The following is a 16,738-nucleotide window of genomic DNA, read 5'->3' as shown; positions in this document are numbered from 1 at the left end:
TGCCCTTCTCCTGAGACTCAGGGCAGTTTACAACATATTAAAAATCTACATAAAATTGCATTCTAAAAATCCCACATTTAAAAACTAAATAAACAGATTCATACATCCTACATTCATTCATTCATTGGGCAGGGCAAGATATTAAAGTTTCATTGGCCCCAAGCCTGCCAGCAGACATGGGTTTTCAGAGCTTTGCGAAAGGCAGGGAGAGTGGGGACAAATCTCTGGGGAGAGTTCCAAAGGGCCTAAAATTAATTAATATTTTGTGGGTAACATAACCTTATGCATCATTTCAATAGACCAGGAAATCTTATGAGATATTTTCACAGAAGCTACATATACAGTATATCTCTTTGAGTTGCATAGATTACTATTTTGACTGCTTGGTATTTAATGCTTCATTGAACAATATTAGAAGCTTTCTTCTTATAATAAAGCTTTTCATGTCCAACCAACAGCAACACAAAGTGGTTAATAACTATTGTTAAAGATAATTGCATTGATTTTATACCCAGGCTTCTCTGGAGGAAGCCAAATTTATATTTAGTTCTAGATCTAAAGCAGTGTTTTTCCTCTTCTCCTCACAAGTCTTGCTGTATAAATAGTGTGCAACATTTCAATCATAATACTGGAGATGATACAGTTGGGAAAAGCATCTTCCCAGTTCACACATTGGCCACTTAGGATATAGCAGGTACATCATTTCCCTCTGGTCGTTTCATGTCCCTTTTGATTTGAGATGCTGGAGAGATACACAAAAAGTCAAAAATTTCTGGGAATAAAATTGTGCAAAAAGGTTTCTACAAAAGCAGACTAGGTTTTGACGGGTGGCCACTTAGCCATCTGCCACTAAGCCATTTCCTTCTCAGTTTCATTCCTAGTTTAAAAATGTGAAAACTGCATATTTTTCTTGTGGGCTCCTGATGTTTGATAGCAGGGCATATGAATCCTTTAGGGAAATTATTCAGTTGCTTTCTTTAACTTGTTCACATTAAAACGGAAGGCAGTACCATTCTCTAGCTAAGAATAAGATTAGGATTTATTTCTTCAGAACCAAAATAAAATAATTTACAAGAACATAATTATGAGGAATAGCCATTGGTCCCATCTAACTCAGAGTTGAGCAATTATTTATATCTGGGGAAACCATATTTTTATTACTGTACATTTTTGCATTTAACCAAGAGCCACAGTGAGTTGTCAGTGATGAAATAATAACATACTAAGGAAAGATATTTCTGTCAGATTCTTATTTGACAATACACATGGTTGAACTTTGGCCCTCTTATTATATGTATGCTATCATTTTATTGAGATATGTTTTAAATCCATGTTTTGTATTTTAATTCTGATTATAGCAATAGCACTTAGACTTAATACCACTTCACAGTGTTTTACAGCCCTCTCTAAGCAGTTTACAGAGTCAGTTATATTGCCCCCAACAATCTGGGTCCTTATTTTACTGACCTTGGACAGATGGAAGGCTGAGTCAACCTTGAGCCGATGAGATTTTACCTGAAAAATGCTGACAATGAGCAGTCAGGACAATTAGCCTGCAATCCTGCATTCTAACCATAGCGTCACAATGGCTATTAATTATTTATTAACATATATTAATAATTCTGATTAGATCTATCATATTCCATACTTCTACAGAGTTCATATTCATAAATATGTCAAGACTACATAACCAGTTCTTTACATAAACATATACCTTATAGAATGGTATTTTAATGGTAACACATATTTATGCAATTTTGTGCCTGAAATATTTTTATTTATTATATGTACATGTATTAAATGCTTTTCAGCTATAATTGAAATTCAGATTTGAGGAACAAAATAAAGGAACAAAAAGCCTTATAATCAGCCTACTTATTCTGAAATGTATTTTATATGACTATGACCTTGTGGGTAAAACAGGCAAAACAGATAAAAGGAGACTTGAAAATGTGGTAATGCACCAGTAAGTCAGAGACCATTTTCCTGTCAATTGAGTACCAGTATTTCCAGCTTTATTGATTGGCTCACATCCAGTCCAATACACATCATGTATCAGTTCAGCAATAAGTTCATTCTGTCTAGTTTTTCACCTAAATCTGCTGAAAGAGGAAATTGAATCTAGGTTTTCTATAAGTAATCTCTCTGATAATTATGTATACATGAAAATAAAATTAAATGCACACCCATCCACTCTTGCCATATTCTTATGCAGCACAAAATCCTCGCTATCCAATATGAAAGTTTAGATATCACTGGCAATTGATGGTTGTCATAAAAACTTAAAAACAATTTGGCACAGATAGTGGCTCCTTTCTAGGACAGTAACATTTTGGGATCCAGGCCCCAAATCAACAAGAAAATTTGCATAGACTAAAGACTAAATGTTGTGTTATTTGCCATGTATATTCTGTTATTTCAAAAATCAGTGATCTGATACATAGATTCAAATTGAAGAGTCATTGCAAAGTGAAATAGAGTCCCAATAGATTGTAGAATATCATAACTAATATACAAAGTCCATTCCCTTTGTTCATTCAGATTTCTGTGATATACAATTAGGTCATCCTGGATTAATTCTAGATAGAAGTTGACTTCATATTAAGTGGCTTTTAATTTAGAAGCAATACTCAAGGGTTCCTATTAAGACTGTAGTTATGCTTCTCTGAATAAGAAATTAAGAAGAAAGAAAACCTAATGTCTCACCTTTATTCCTTTGGCTCACTACTTCCTTGTTGTCTGTATTTCTCTGTGAAATAGTGCCTTGCCACCATTATCTCAATTCTGATCTCTGAACATGCAAAAATAGAATGCTTTAAAAAGAATTAACATACTATATGCTGTATTTTTCAGATTGTTAGACGCACCTCCCCCCTCCCCCCCCACCAAAAGGAGGGTGGAAATGTCGGTGCATCTTATACACTGTATACAACCATCTTTGGCCTCCCGAAGCCCCACCCAAATGTTCAATTTTTGCAAAATATGGGCCCATTTTCGCAAAAATGTGGTGTGCACAAGGTTTGGGAGAGTGCTACTGGGGACTGATGGAAGGCAAAAACACCTCAGCTTTTGCAAAAAAAAATGGGGAGGATTCCACATTCCCCCAGAACTCTGCAGGCCTCCCAAACCCTCTGTGTACCCCATTTTTGTGAAAAATGGGTCATTTTTCACAAAAACTAGTACGTTTTTGCCTTTCCTCAGGAGTATTTTGTAGGCTTCTCACAAAAGGCTCCATTTTTGGCCACAATAAACTCCTGTAACCCTCTCACAGCAAAAATGAGCTTGCAAGGGTTGTACACGGAGCTTGTGAGGGTTGTATATGGTTCTCCTGAGCTCAGTTTTTGCTGGCAAAGGCACCGCAGGCCAGTCCTTTGTTGTTTCCAGGGAGGCCCCACGGTCCAGACCTAAGCACCCTGTAGGCTGGATTTGGCCCCTGTGCCTTGAGTTTGACACCCCTATATTAGAAAATTCCTCATTTGTATTTAATTGAGAAAGAAAAGTATGTTTGTAAACATTCGTATTCGTGAAATAATACATAAGGTTTACTGTTTTCTTGCTCTATAGCAGGAGTGTCAAACTCAAGGCCTGCAGGCCGGATCCAGCCTGTGGGGTGCTTAAATATGGCCCGCAGGGCCCACCTGGAAATATCAAATGACCAGCCTGCTATTGCCTCTGGTGGCTAAAATGGACCGTGTGCAGCTCCCACCCCTGAGCCTCATTTTCACCCTTCATAGCCTGCAGAACACTGCCAGCTGAAAACATGGCGAAAAATGGGCTGGAAAAATGGCTTGAAAAATGGCCGCACAACATGTTTTTGACTGGCAAATGTACAGAAAGTCATGGAAGGCAAATACAAGCAGAGTGCTGTAGGAGGCATCCACCCGCCACTCCCCATTGGCCTGTGGAGAAGAATTATAATGCTGATTCAGCCCTTGGAAGAAATAAAGTTTGACACTCCTGCTCTACGGCAATTGCATTTCTCCCAAGAAATTCCATGTAGATTATTTTATTTGGTCTCTGTCATTAATATAAAGTTCAAACTAATATAGGATTTTTCACACGGTGAAACAAGAATGCTAAGGTAGATTTTAGGGAATGCTTCAATGATGCAGAATGTTAAAATTTGTGGGGTTGTTTTACAATTTTATTGCTTCGCACACATTGAGAGAATATAGATTACTTCTAGATGAGAGCTTTACTATAAAATTACCATGCTTTATTTAATTTTAAATGTCTCTAAATAATTAAAAAGGATGGGGATATGTAATTCACAACCTATTCCCACCACCATTTCCACTGTATCATCATCTAAAGCTTTTGCAGGAAGCAAACACCTTTAATATAGTCCGTCCAATAGGAGTTTAATGTACATTTTAAATTATTTAAATTAGTAGAAATTGCATTTGTAATCTGCTCACTCAAAGATGCATTGTACTCATCACAATACATTTATCTATTGTAGGCCTCCCAGTAGAGATGATAATATTACATTACTTGTGCTGCCAAGCCATGGACCATCTGCAGTACTCTCATGGATCACCAGTAGTCCATAGACCACAAACTGGGAACCATTTCTCCACATACTGTCCTTTATTCATAAACTTCTTGTCCAGAGAAAGATGGAATAGCCGCATAATGCATTGTAATAGATGAAATTATAAGCCCTCTGTCTGGAAAAACCCACAGGCTCAAGTGATCATGTAACTGAGATGTTCACTATATATTTGTTCATTTAACAAATAGTGGAATGACAAAGCTTGCCAATCTTCTTAATGAGCAAAGAGCTGCTGTGAGGTTTTTTTCTTACTTTTTCTTACTTGAAATTTAATATTTATAATCACGTGTTTTGTTGCCTAGTGTGCTTCATCTATATCATTTGTGCTGTTCTTTAGGAAGATTTAAAAAACCCACTAGAGTGTTTGTGTTTTAAGTGTTTTCTTTCTTGGTATACTTGCTTTAGCATTTTTGTTATATGTAAATATTTCGAATCTCTGGAAGTTGAAATCAAATTAATAGGTAACAGTAAAATATTTTCATTTAACCCTGCTGTTAACTTCGGGTCTGTGAGACCCATTTTCGAACTTTGAGACCCTGTAAAAAGTTTTCCCTGCATATCTGAAACTTGAAATTTCATGAGTTTGCATCATTTCAGGGGTTCTCTCTATGAGAATTTTTTTGGGGGGAGGGTGGGGGGCTTCTTTCTTGCTGAAAAAAAAGTCACACTTGTACTCTTCCCGGGTCATCCTGACCTGGACCGAAAATTCTTTATTTGAGGTGCTTATGTTTGGTCAATTTGAAAACCTTTTTCACTTGGAAGGTAGTCTGAATATTTCTGCACACAATGGTATGAAAATTGAACTGAAAAAAATGATGCTTATTGGTTTGTTTTGCTGATAAAAGGCGCCCCCCCTTTTTGTGAACTTTTTTTACTAAAGTTGGTGTGGGATTGGTAGTTTGAACATTACTGAACATAAGAAAATATAAATGAACTGAAAAAAATGATGCTTATTGGGTTTTTTAATCAGAAATAAAGCCTTCCCCCCCCAGCTGCTTGCAACCATTTTCACTTAAAAAAAATTTTTGGGGGGGGAGAAACTTATACTTGTACTGTTTCGAGTCGTATAAAACCCGGACCAAAAATATTTTTTGTAGGTACTTAAATTTGGTCTTTTTGAAAACATTTTTCACTGGGAAACTAGTTTGAACATTTCTGCACACAATGATATGAAAATTGAACTGAAAAAAATTGATGCTTATTGGTTTATTTTGATCAAAAAGCCCCCGCCCCCATTTTTGAGCATTTCATGTCAGTTTTGGGGGTTTTTAGGCTTCAAATCTCCAAGGGATTTCCCCCCAAAAGGTTTGATATACAAAATTGAACATTCCTGATCATAAGAAGAATATAAATGAACTGAAAAAAATTGATGCTTATTTGTTTATTTTCGAATATAAAACCATAGGATCTTATACTCGAGTATAAGCCTACTCGAGTATAAGCCTATTTGAGTATAAACATGGGGGGTGGGGGTGGAGGAGGCCCTTTTATGAGCAAAATAAACCAGTAAGCATCAATTTTTTTCAGTTCAATTTTCATGTCATGTTCAGAAATGTTCAAACTACCAATCCCACACCAACTTTAGTAAAATAGAATGCATTTTGCAGGCAAAACTATCTATAAATTGGGGGGGGAAATCACAAAAACGGGGAGCTTTTATGTGCAAAATAAACCAATAAGCATTAATTTTTTTCAGTTCAATTTTCATTTCATTGTGTGCAGAAATGTTCAAACTAGTTTCCAAGTGAAAAAAGCTTTCAAAAAGACCAAATATAAGTACCTAAAACAAGCAATTTTCGGTCCAGGTCAAATAGACCCCGGAAGAGTACAAGTGTATAGTGTTTTTGAAGAGAACAGCAGGGTTAAATTAATCTTATGCTCTACTAGAGATGTATGAGATTATGGCCAAGAGAAAATAGCTTAAGTTACCCTCAAAATTCATGTCTAGATTTTGAATGCGGAATTCATGCTGCCGAATAAGATTTTGCATTATTTCGTGGAAAATAAAATGAAAGTTTATTTATTTAGCTTACACATTGCCAAATTTAAACAACCTGGTACAATTTACAATGGAATAGAATCAAGAATCATAATACAATGAAACTTTTAAAAATATAATATGGTAAAACTATAGGCAGCAAATATATGGAATGGTGCCATAGTAGAAAGACTCTTCAATAGTGGGGTTCACCACAGAAACCTCTGCCATGTCCTATTTCATCTCCAGGATGCTCAGAAAGGAAAACTTCAAAGAAAAGGACACAGGACAGAAAGAAGTAAACCATGTATTATTAAAAGTTATATTCCTGAGAATTGCCCTTTGATTCTGTGAAGGGCTAAATATTGATTAATATTTTCCGGAGTATTGATTTTAACCTTACTGCCCATAAAATTTTGGATTTTTAAATTAAAATTCTAGCTTACAGAATAATATAAATTATTTGAAGTATAGGTAAGTAATTATCATCTGAGTAACATAAAAAGAGAAAGCATATTATATCATGAAAAGTACTAATTTCACTAAAATTTCCTTATTGTAGCAGGGTGACATGGGTAGTATTCCACTATCCAATTGACCAGTGAAGACCCGCAATCTTGAGCCAAGATTTTTTCAGCTGCATATGGGAGACAATACAAAGTTCTTCCCACTAAGAGAAGGATGTGGCAAAGTTTATATAGTGAGCTTGTTTTACAGGAAAAAGAGAGCATTCCTTAGCAACAGACTCACTCAAATCCACACTCGCAGCAAAGTTATATTTTTAATATTTGGTTTATTTTGTCAGCAAGTTTGACGCCTAATCTGTCCTATTGAGGGAGCCAGTACTCCCTCTCTTCCCTTACAGTACTTCCTTCCAGTAATACTTGGTTCCGGGAGTTTGTAGTTTCAGCCCTTAGTAAGTTACTTTAATTTTTATAGCTTCAAACATTTGACTAAACATTTAAGCACCTCTAAGCCCTTTTGTTAGGCCAACCTGTTTCATTATTTGTGTTCTCCTTCAGGTCTTTCTCACAAACTCATAACTTGTTCAATACCTTCATGTAATGTCCATCCTTTTCACCTAAGGTTCAAGGTATCTGCTTCGGGGGGAAAGGTTCTGTCTGCAATAGATAGATACCTTAAGACCAGTGTTCTTAAATATAGGTTTGCTCCCTTCATATGCAATCTGAACAAATGAAACAGAACTATCCCTTTCCCCAAGATGAATTTTTTAAGTAAAATGACTCCGATTTCATGTCTTAAACAGATTAACTAACCAAAGAGGTTTTGAAGTACAGTGTGCTAGTAAAATCCCTATGGACAATTATATAAATGTACTAAATATATAAATTCAACCTGCCCAGATTAGGGGAAAATGTATATCTAAGTGGCTCTTCCAACCTGAATCTCATTGCCCTGCCTTATGTTGTAAGACATTAATTTTATAGAGTAATAAAATAATTAAAAGTCATCAGGTCATTAGATCCACTATAATTACCAGATAAGATGTGTACAAATTAGCAGATAAGATGTGTACAAATATATGTGTTAGTTTTCCCCAGCTCTTTTCAAATATAATTTATAATGTTGATTTACTTTTTGTGACATTGCTCGTTTGATTAATATGACCTTTAGAGTTACTCTACCGGTATTTCTTTATATTTCATTTTTCAGGAGACCTTATGGAAGGTGAACTTTATTCTGCTCTCAAGGAAGAGGAAGCCTCTGAATCTGTTTCCAGTACAAACTTCAGTGGTGAAATGCACTTTTATGAGCTGGTAGAAGACACAAAAGATGGCATCTGGCTAGTACAGGTATTGCATGTGTTCATTTTGAGTATATTTACAGTGCTCTGAAAATGGTGGATTATACCTCTTGTAAACTGATATTGATTCAGGGTATTGAGATAATGTTTCCCATTATTCCATTTAACTCAAGTCCTTTTCGTAAGGATATTAGTTTGCACAAACATTGATAGTATTAAACACATTCAAGTGGTGAGGAATGTGAGCGCAATTGAAGATTCCATAATACTAAACAATTCTTTACTTAAAGGGAAAAAAGCAGTAGCAAGCCAGAAAATCCAAACCCTCTTGGCTAGACTAGGAAGTTGAAAAAACAATTCTGTAAGAATGAGAAATCAGTTATAAATGATTGCCAATGAAGCAACATTGACATGTTCATTTAATCACTAGGACTTAAGCTTGATTTTTAAGGAGGGATTAATAGAAAATTCTAAATATGGAGAAAGAGATAAGATACTATAACAGCCCCGGTTCTGTTCAGAAAAAAAAAGTGTTTTAAATTTCCTTGGAAAATAACACACTATACTGCAAACAGTGGTATGATATTCATAAAAGATTCTAGTGACAGTCTAGTGCTCTTCCATTCACCCTTCCCTATGTTGACACCCAGATTATTCTGCTTAAATAAACAAATATTTTTCCAAAATATTTGAATTGGAATCTATACTGTGTTTCTCCAAAAATACAAGCAGACCTATTCTGAAAATAAGCCCCATCATGGTTTTTTATGTGTGCACTTAAGCCCCCTCCCCACACACACACACATACAGTAAGCCCTAGTAAAGGGAGTGGGCATGGCAAGCAGGAGGCAGCGAGTGCACACTGGCTGATGGTGTCTGGCAGCAGCCACAGCTCAAGCAGCACAGATGAGCCGAGTATCTGTGCAAGCAGCAGACAGAGGCAGAGGCACGGGGAGAAGGCAGGCAGTCGGGCTGGGCCACGGGAAAGCCAAGTGGAAGTGGGCTAGAATGGCAGCCGGTAGCGGGAGGCTCAGCTTTACGCAGCGACATCACCAGCGGACAGAGGCAAAGATACAGAGGGTAGGTAGGCAATCCAGATGGGCTGGGTAGGCTGCAGGAAAACTGAGTGGCCAAAGCAGCAGTTGGCCACGGGGGGCTCGTCTTCACACCGCGACACGAGCAACAGGCAGAGGCATGGGGGGGAGGCAGGCAATCTGGACTTGCAGGCCATGGGAAAGTCGAGTGGTGGTGGACTGGAGCAGCAGGCGGCTGCAGGAGGTTCATCTTCATGTCTGATTTGCATGCAGCCCATGCTGAATGCTGGGGTTGCCTGCCTTCCACTGCACATGTCGGGATCATCTGCCTTCCACTCTGTGCCGTCAACTCTGCGCAGCTCCAGAGTACGCCAATTAAGGGACCTTGCAGCTGCTGCCGGATAAGGTCAATCCCCACATGCTTGCTAGCTCTTGTGTGTGTGCTGGGGGTGGGGACATTCAGGCAGGCTGAAATCGTGTTTCCCTGAAAATAAGCTCTAGCACTTATTTGGGGGGCGCAAAGAAAATAAGACTGGGTCTTACTTTTAGGGAAATACAGTATTTATTTGAACAATAGGGCAGAGAAGATATGCTTGCAGGTACCATTAATAGTGCACCTATATTTAGTGCTTTCTCTACCGTGGTGTCCATCTTAGGAAGCATTCATTTCCCATTAAATTAGATTAACCCCATCTCTTTTGATATTCCAGAAGCCCCTTAACACCTTTATCAGGTGATATAGTCCATCAGAGGAAGTAGCACCATACCCAGAACTAAAGAAAGTATATTTCCAGATCCAGATGCCAGAATTGAAATGAAATTTGATGTTCCCCATCAAAATTCCAAAATAGATTACATGTCCTGATAGTGTTAGTTTTAATGGTAGTTCGTTATGACTGCCAATCACTTTTCATGTAAAAGAAAACATCTTTTACTTTTAACTTGAAAATACTGTACTGTAATTGTTCATCTTTAACTATGTTATATGTATTATTCTGCAAAGCATGTAAATATTAATAAGACATTTCTCTTCAAAGTATTAAAGCTGATCATTCTATGTAATATTCAAAACCAGGATTATATTAATGATCAGACAAGACTAGTTTTATGGGTACATTTACATATATGAAAATGTAGGACAAAGTCTTGTCCGATCATTGATATAATCCTGTATGATCCCTTATAATTTTTGCAAACTATACCATAGTGATGTTTATGGATAGTTATATTTTAAAATAATAGTATTGACATGAAAACCAATTTAATATTTTATAAATAGATTTTTTAAAGTCCTATGGGATTCACAGCATGTTTTGTCTACAACAAAAATGTCTTGACCAGGAAAATGGGATCTTGAGATTGTAATGGATGGTTGAGGAAAATATTAGTCACAGGGTAGAAAAAACTGTGAAATTCTAGTAATTATACTGTAGTATACAGTACTGTAGTAGATAAAAATGTGAAGACAAATGACTAACAGTTTATAATTTTTGTAAGAAATTGTCAATAGAATATTTTAGAAATTAAACTACTGTATTATTGGTTTAAGTTATCAACATCTTAAAGCCAACAATCTTTCCTAAATCTTGGGGCTACAAGTAACTTAGGTGACAGTCCAGAAGAGCTTCACTTTGTAACTTTGTAACAAGACTGCTGTACCTAAAAATTGTATACAAAGAGCTCATGGTTTGAAGTAGCAAAATGCTCTTGCCATTTAGTACGTAATAGGTTTCTTTTGGAAAATTTCATTCGGTGCAAATGGTCAAAGTGAATTGTTATGCTTCACTTAGATAATGGCAATCAGTTGGACTGTCAATTGGTACCCTTAGGTATCTCTTAGAAGGGAGACAGAAAAAGACAAATAGTATTTTTTTATTTACAAATTGTAAATACAGTATTATTTTACAAGCCACGCAGCTCTTTTCCTAAAATGTGAATGTTGCAGTTTTTGACCATCTGTTTGGTTGGTAATACATATTCTTCATTTTTGTTTTGCCAACTTCTCCTTGATTTGCCGTCTTTGAATTGGACTTCAATTGTTGCCAGCAATTTAGACATTAATGTCTATGTGTTGTGTTATTTTGAGAGGACAGCACATTTACATTGTTATACAAACTGTATACTCACTACTTTACATTGTAGCCAACTGTCATTTCTTCAATGTTTTCACATGAAAAAATATACTTAAATATTTACAAAATGTGAGAGGTTGTACTCAAAACAGTGTCTACTTCATTTAATTTTTTTCTTAAATTATTCTTAAATTATTTGAATTTAACAATTTCTATGGATCTTCCTTTTTCTTTCATTGTTTAAAATAAGTAGAGGAATTTTCATTTCTTGTTTTAAAACTGGTAGTGCATTTCATTATTAATTGGTGAGTAATATAGTTTTGATTGTGAATCACATGCAAAACTGGTTTTGTTGGATACTTGAAATTTTATTCTTACTTTGTCAAGATGCTTGGGCTAAACAAAGGATTCATACTATTTTGAGATATCGTACATATTTTTATGGTTATGGATTTTTTTCTGTTAATTGAATTTTGATTTGTTTGTTTGTTTATTATTAATTGGATTTCTATGCCGCCCCTCTCCGAATACTCGGAATATGCTTATCATAATCTTTATTTATTTATTTATTTATTTATTGGACTTATACGTTGCCCCTCTCCGAGGACTGGGGGGGGGGGTCTTATAGCATATAAAAAACAACAAATACAATAACTAAATCCAATTAAATTAAGTCTAAACAAACAATTTAAAATCCCCAGTTGTGTTAACAATCAGCCATACCTATCACTATACTATACTTACAGGGTTTATTTTCCCTATTAGCATATAAATCTTAATAGTTTTAGTGATGTACACATTTTTAGAAGCTTTCCATTCACCATCAAAATTCAATTATATGTTATCTATATATGTAATGGAAAACACTGATGTAATTTAAATTAAGACAAGCTTTATACATGGTAAACAGTTTAGTTGAAAGATGGAACTGAATGAATAAAAATGCTTTTTTATGATACACTGTTACAAAATATGTAGTCTTTGACCAGTTATAAATATTTAAGCTTTCTTTCTTTCTTTTTCTTCCTTCCTTCCTTCCTTCCTTCCTTTCTCTCTTTTTAGGTCATAGCAAATGATAGGAGCCCTTTAATGGGAAAAGTCCACTGGGAGAAAATGGTGAAGAAAGTGTCAAGGTTTGGTATACGTACAGGCACTTTTAATTGTTCCAGTGACCCCAGGTATGTTCTCTAAAATATTGTAACCAACTAGAAGAAAAATTAATGAGGAAGAGGTTGTTTGGTGATAAATAATAGCCATCTACACTTTACTGGTATCAAATTTTGTAAATTAAATTTCTCTTGGTTGCAATATTAATTTTTATTATCAATCAAGCAAACTACTATTTATTTTTAAAACTATTGTGTGTTTCAAAATATTGACTATGTAAGGTTGCTTTCAACAAGGATTCTGTTTTTTTCCAAAGCAAGATACAATTAGTATTATTTGGCATATTGTCCTTTTTCTCTGTATTACATCATTATTCCAGACATGAAGATGTGCCACAATTAAAGCTATGATCTTCTAAGAGATGTGAAAGAAATCCAAAATAGCAAGAACGGATGACAAGATCTTTGCTGTTTCTTTATGCTTTGAATGGAAACATGCAGAGTTACTAGATTTTGGAATGGTCTCAGAGAGGGGAAGAATTATTTTTCAGTTATAGGGATATTATCAATTGCAGTTCTGAATTGAAAAAAGCCATGTTTGTCAGCATGCCATTAATTCAATTCAGTATTAATCAACTCTTAGAAGAAAATAAAATTACATCACGGCTCACGGACCATTGTTCTCTCATTCAATCTTCTTTGATCAGTTAATCCACTTTCTCCAATTCATTTTCCCTTGAAAAACTTTGAATGTACAATAGTTTTGCACGCAATTCAGGCTCCATAATGTATATTCTGTACTCTTCCAAAATGTTGCTCTCATCCCAGTTATGGCTCATGTCATTTCTTCAGTGTCTTTATTCATACCCTTCTATAGCTGAGTATGTTTGGGATTGGTTGATTAAATTTATCTTCAGTTTCTTTTCAGGAATGTACTTACCAAAGTATCCTTTTTTAAGTCAGATATCTTGGTTTTGATGCCTGCTGCTGCCTTCCCTTCTTCCCTTACTGTAATCACTTTGCTGCGCTTCACTGTAATCATTTCTTCCAGTTTCCCTATTTTTTGTTGTGCACCTTTCATTTCCTCTTCCCTTCTCCTCCTCCTGTTTTTGTCAACTTCCTGATATTTCCTTAATACTGTGTTCTGAATCCTTGTTGCCATGTCTCTATACTTATGATATATTTCACTTTTTAAAATGGCTCTAATAAGTTAATTTTGTTTTTGAAAACAGGCAGTTGCCAAGTTGTCATGGTCAACAGTTCTACTCTTTCCCATTTCATAGCAAAACTAATCACTTAAATTAAGTAAATTCAGAAATTCTGAGCTCAAATTTTTTGTGGGGTTTTCTCAAGTTCTGTTGAAATGACTATACAGTATTAGACATGTTAAATCTCCAGATTAATACAGATTAATCTATCATTATAAGAAGTATTTTTAAACTACTATTTAGTTTAACTGAATGTTTTCTTTGTAGATACTGCAGAAGAAGAGGTTGGGTAAGGTCTACATTAATTATGTCAGTTCCACAAACAAGTACATCCAAAGGGAAAGTAATGCTTAAAGAATATAGTGGACGTAAAATTGAAACTGAACATATTTTCAAATGGATAACAGCCCATGCTGCTTCTCGAATCAAAACAATATTCAAATCAGAACACTTGAAAGAAGAATGGAATAAAAGTTACCAGTATAGAGTGAAAATATATTTGTTTGCTAAATTAGACCAGCCTCCAGCTTTCTTTTCTGCACTAAGTGTGAAATTTACTGGCAGAGTCGAGTTTATTTTTGTGAATGTAGAAAACTGGGACAACAAGAGTCACATTGCAGAAATGGGCATTTATAAGACACCATCTTATATTCTTAGAACTCCTGAAGGTATTTACAGGTATGGAAATAATACTGGTGAATTTATATCCCTTCATGCTATGGACTCCTTCTTGCGATCTTTACAACCTGAAGTTAACGATTTATTTGTTTTAAGTTTAGTCTTAGTTAATTTGATGGCATGGATGGACTTATTTATCACCCAAGGTGCTACTATAAAGCGCTTTGTTGTTCTTATAAGCACTTTAGGCACTTATAATTCTCTTTTAATCATTTCCTGGCTACCAGTTCTGGGATTTTTGCAATTACCTTATTTAGATAGTTTTTACGAATATAGTTTAAAACTATTCCGTTACTCTAATACAACAACCCTCGCTTCATGGGTAAGAGCTGACTGGATGTTCTACTCATCACACCCTGCCTTGTTCCTCAGCACATATCTGGGACATGGTTTATTAATTGATTATTTTGAGAAAAAAAGACGACATAATAACAATGATGAAATAAATGCCAATAACTTAGAATGGCTGTCAAGCCTTTGGGACTGGTACACCAGTTATCTATTCCATCCAATCACATCTTTTCAGCATTTCCCCTTTGAATCTGATTGGGATGAAGACCCAGATCTCTTTCTTGATCGCTTAGCTTTCCCTGATTTGTGGCTTCATCCTCTGATACCAACTGATTATATAAAAAATTTACCTATGTGGCGATTTAAATGTTTTGACGGACACTCAGAAGAGGAAATGATGGAACTCTCCCAAAGTGAAAATGACTCAGATAGTGAATGCAAAGATGTTCCGAATAATGAGTTATTTGAGGATGAGAGAAGGACCCTTCTAAATCCTTGTGAAGGAGAAGTCTTTTGCAATGCTGAAACCTGTTCATGTGCCAAAGCCAAGTCATATGAATCATACAGTACTAGAGATGATTTGGAGCCTGACTGGTCAGCTTGGCCAGTTGGCATGTTGCACTGTACCGAATGTGTTGTATGTCTAGAGAATTTCATAAATGGGTGTCTGTTAATGGGCTTACCATGTGGCCATGTCTTTCACCAGAATTGCATTGTGATGTGGTTAGTAGGGGGGCGACATTGCTGCCCTGTCTGTAGATGGGCATCTTATAAGAAAAAGAAGCCATATGTACATCATCAGCATTTATCAAATCACAGCCTGTCTTAACTGTATACTAATAATGTTCCTTTGTAACTTCTTATGTATTACTGCTTGCCATTTAAATGTTAGTCACAAACAGACCATGTGGTTTGAAGTTTAAGTTTAAATGTTAGTGCAGTGAAGTAAATAAACAAGATGCAAATGTTGATGACATAATCATTTGGTTGCCTTGTATGTTGAAATAATAAATATGTGTTAGTACAATTATAGCTTTCCTTTACAACATTTGAAAATTTAAATTAATATTCATTTTTGTTTGCATTCATTGCAAGCACAAAAACCAGGTGTTTATCAACAAAAGTATACGTCTGCAAATGTTTAACATCATAAGATTAGGGTGAACATAGCAATTTCAACAAAAATAATTGTTTTATTTATGTTTCTTTTGGCGTTTTTTCAGCACACTTCTGTTGAATAAATGTATTATTTGTGACTATAAAGTTAAAAACAAATTCATGAAAATAAATTATTTTGAAAGAGTAATAATTTTCAATATTAATCATTTGAACATTTTTGTGTTAAATTGCTATCATTATATGCTAGCCTTTCTGCAAAATAAAAAATCGAATTCCACTTCACAGACAAACATTTGGTCTCCTGGACATTTCAAATTTGTCTCTTATTATTCTTTACACTGTCATTTTCATCTCATGTATATCAAATAAAACTTATTATATCTTTTTTATTTAAATGTTTTATCTGAAATTAACTCCTGAAAAAATGGGAAGTGGGTTGAGCAAATCTCTTGCCATGATTGACAGAAATTGTTATTCAGAATTCACCTATTTCTAATGTCTCATTCCTAGCATTTTCTTCCCCAGGATTGTCACCCAGCATCAAATTTAACATGTTATTTGCCAGATAAAAGCTTTAAGCCTATGCTGACATCTGTATGTTTGTATTTTATTGTTAATAGCTGGCAGATCTTTTTCTTTTTCTTCATTATAGCTGAAAATCAACAAAACGTATTTAAAACTGGTATACATTTAAAGTATAGATTAGGGACAAGGCTTTTATCGTGGAAAGAAGTACTGAGTTCACAGACCATTTGAAGGTATAAATGGCTTAAGCATGGTTTGTGGAATAGTTATTTTATTCTAACATGTGATCAGTATTCTTGAATAAATCACAATAGGCTGGCTTGATAAGCTGCAGATATACAAAATAAAGCTACACAGATATTTGTGGCCTTCAAAACTGTTAGACCCAGGCAGCCACAAATCTCTAA

General features: G+C 35.2%; 2 protein-coding genes across 7 annotated transcripts in view; both read left to right on the top strand.

Moving 5' to 3' along the window:
• Window positions 1-16,738, top strand: part of IMMT (inner membrane mitochondrial protein) — a 348,633-nt gene that overhangs the window by 211,084 nt on the left and 120,811 nt on the right. The gene's annotated exons all lie outside the window — the stretch shown is intronic.
• LOC139153504 (charged multivesicular body protein 3) overlaps window positions 1-16,738 on the top strand; it is a 32,982-nt gene that overhangs the window by 3,108 nt on the left and 13,136 nt on the right. For 5 of the 6 annotated variants that reach the window (XM_070727513.1, XM_070727512.1, XM_070727516.1 and 2 more), the window contains 3 exons: window positions 8,208-8,347; window positions 12,467-12,582; window positions 13,986-15,993. In XM_070727513.1, the coding sequence (XP_070583614.1) occupies window positions 8,208-8,347; window positions 12,467-12,582; window positions 13,986-15,516 (1,787 nt within the window). In that variant the 3' untranslated portion in view covers window positions 15,517-15,993. Of the gene's footprint in view, window positions 1-8,207; window positions 8,348-12,466; window positions 12,583-13,985; window positions 15,994-16,738 lie in introns of those variants that run through there. The other variant, XM_070727519.1, reaches the window with a different exon arrangement.

Source organism: Erythrolamprus reginae, chromosome Z (genome assembly GCF_031021105.1).
Source record: "Erythrolamprus reginae isolate rEryReg1 chromosome Z, rEryReg1.hap1, whole genome shotgun sequence".
In the NCBI taxonomy this organism is placed as follows: Eukaryota; Metazoa; Chordata; class Lepidosauria; order Squamata; family Dipsadidae; genus Erythrolamprus; species Erythrolamprus reginae.
The sequence above is the reverse complement of the archived record's forward strand: the minus strand, read 5'-3'. Positions and strand labels throughout refer to the sequence as shown.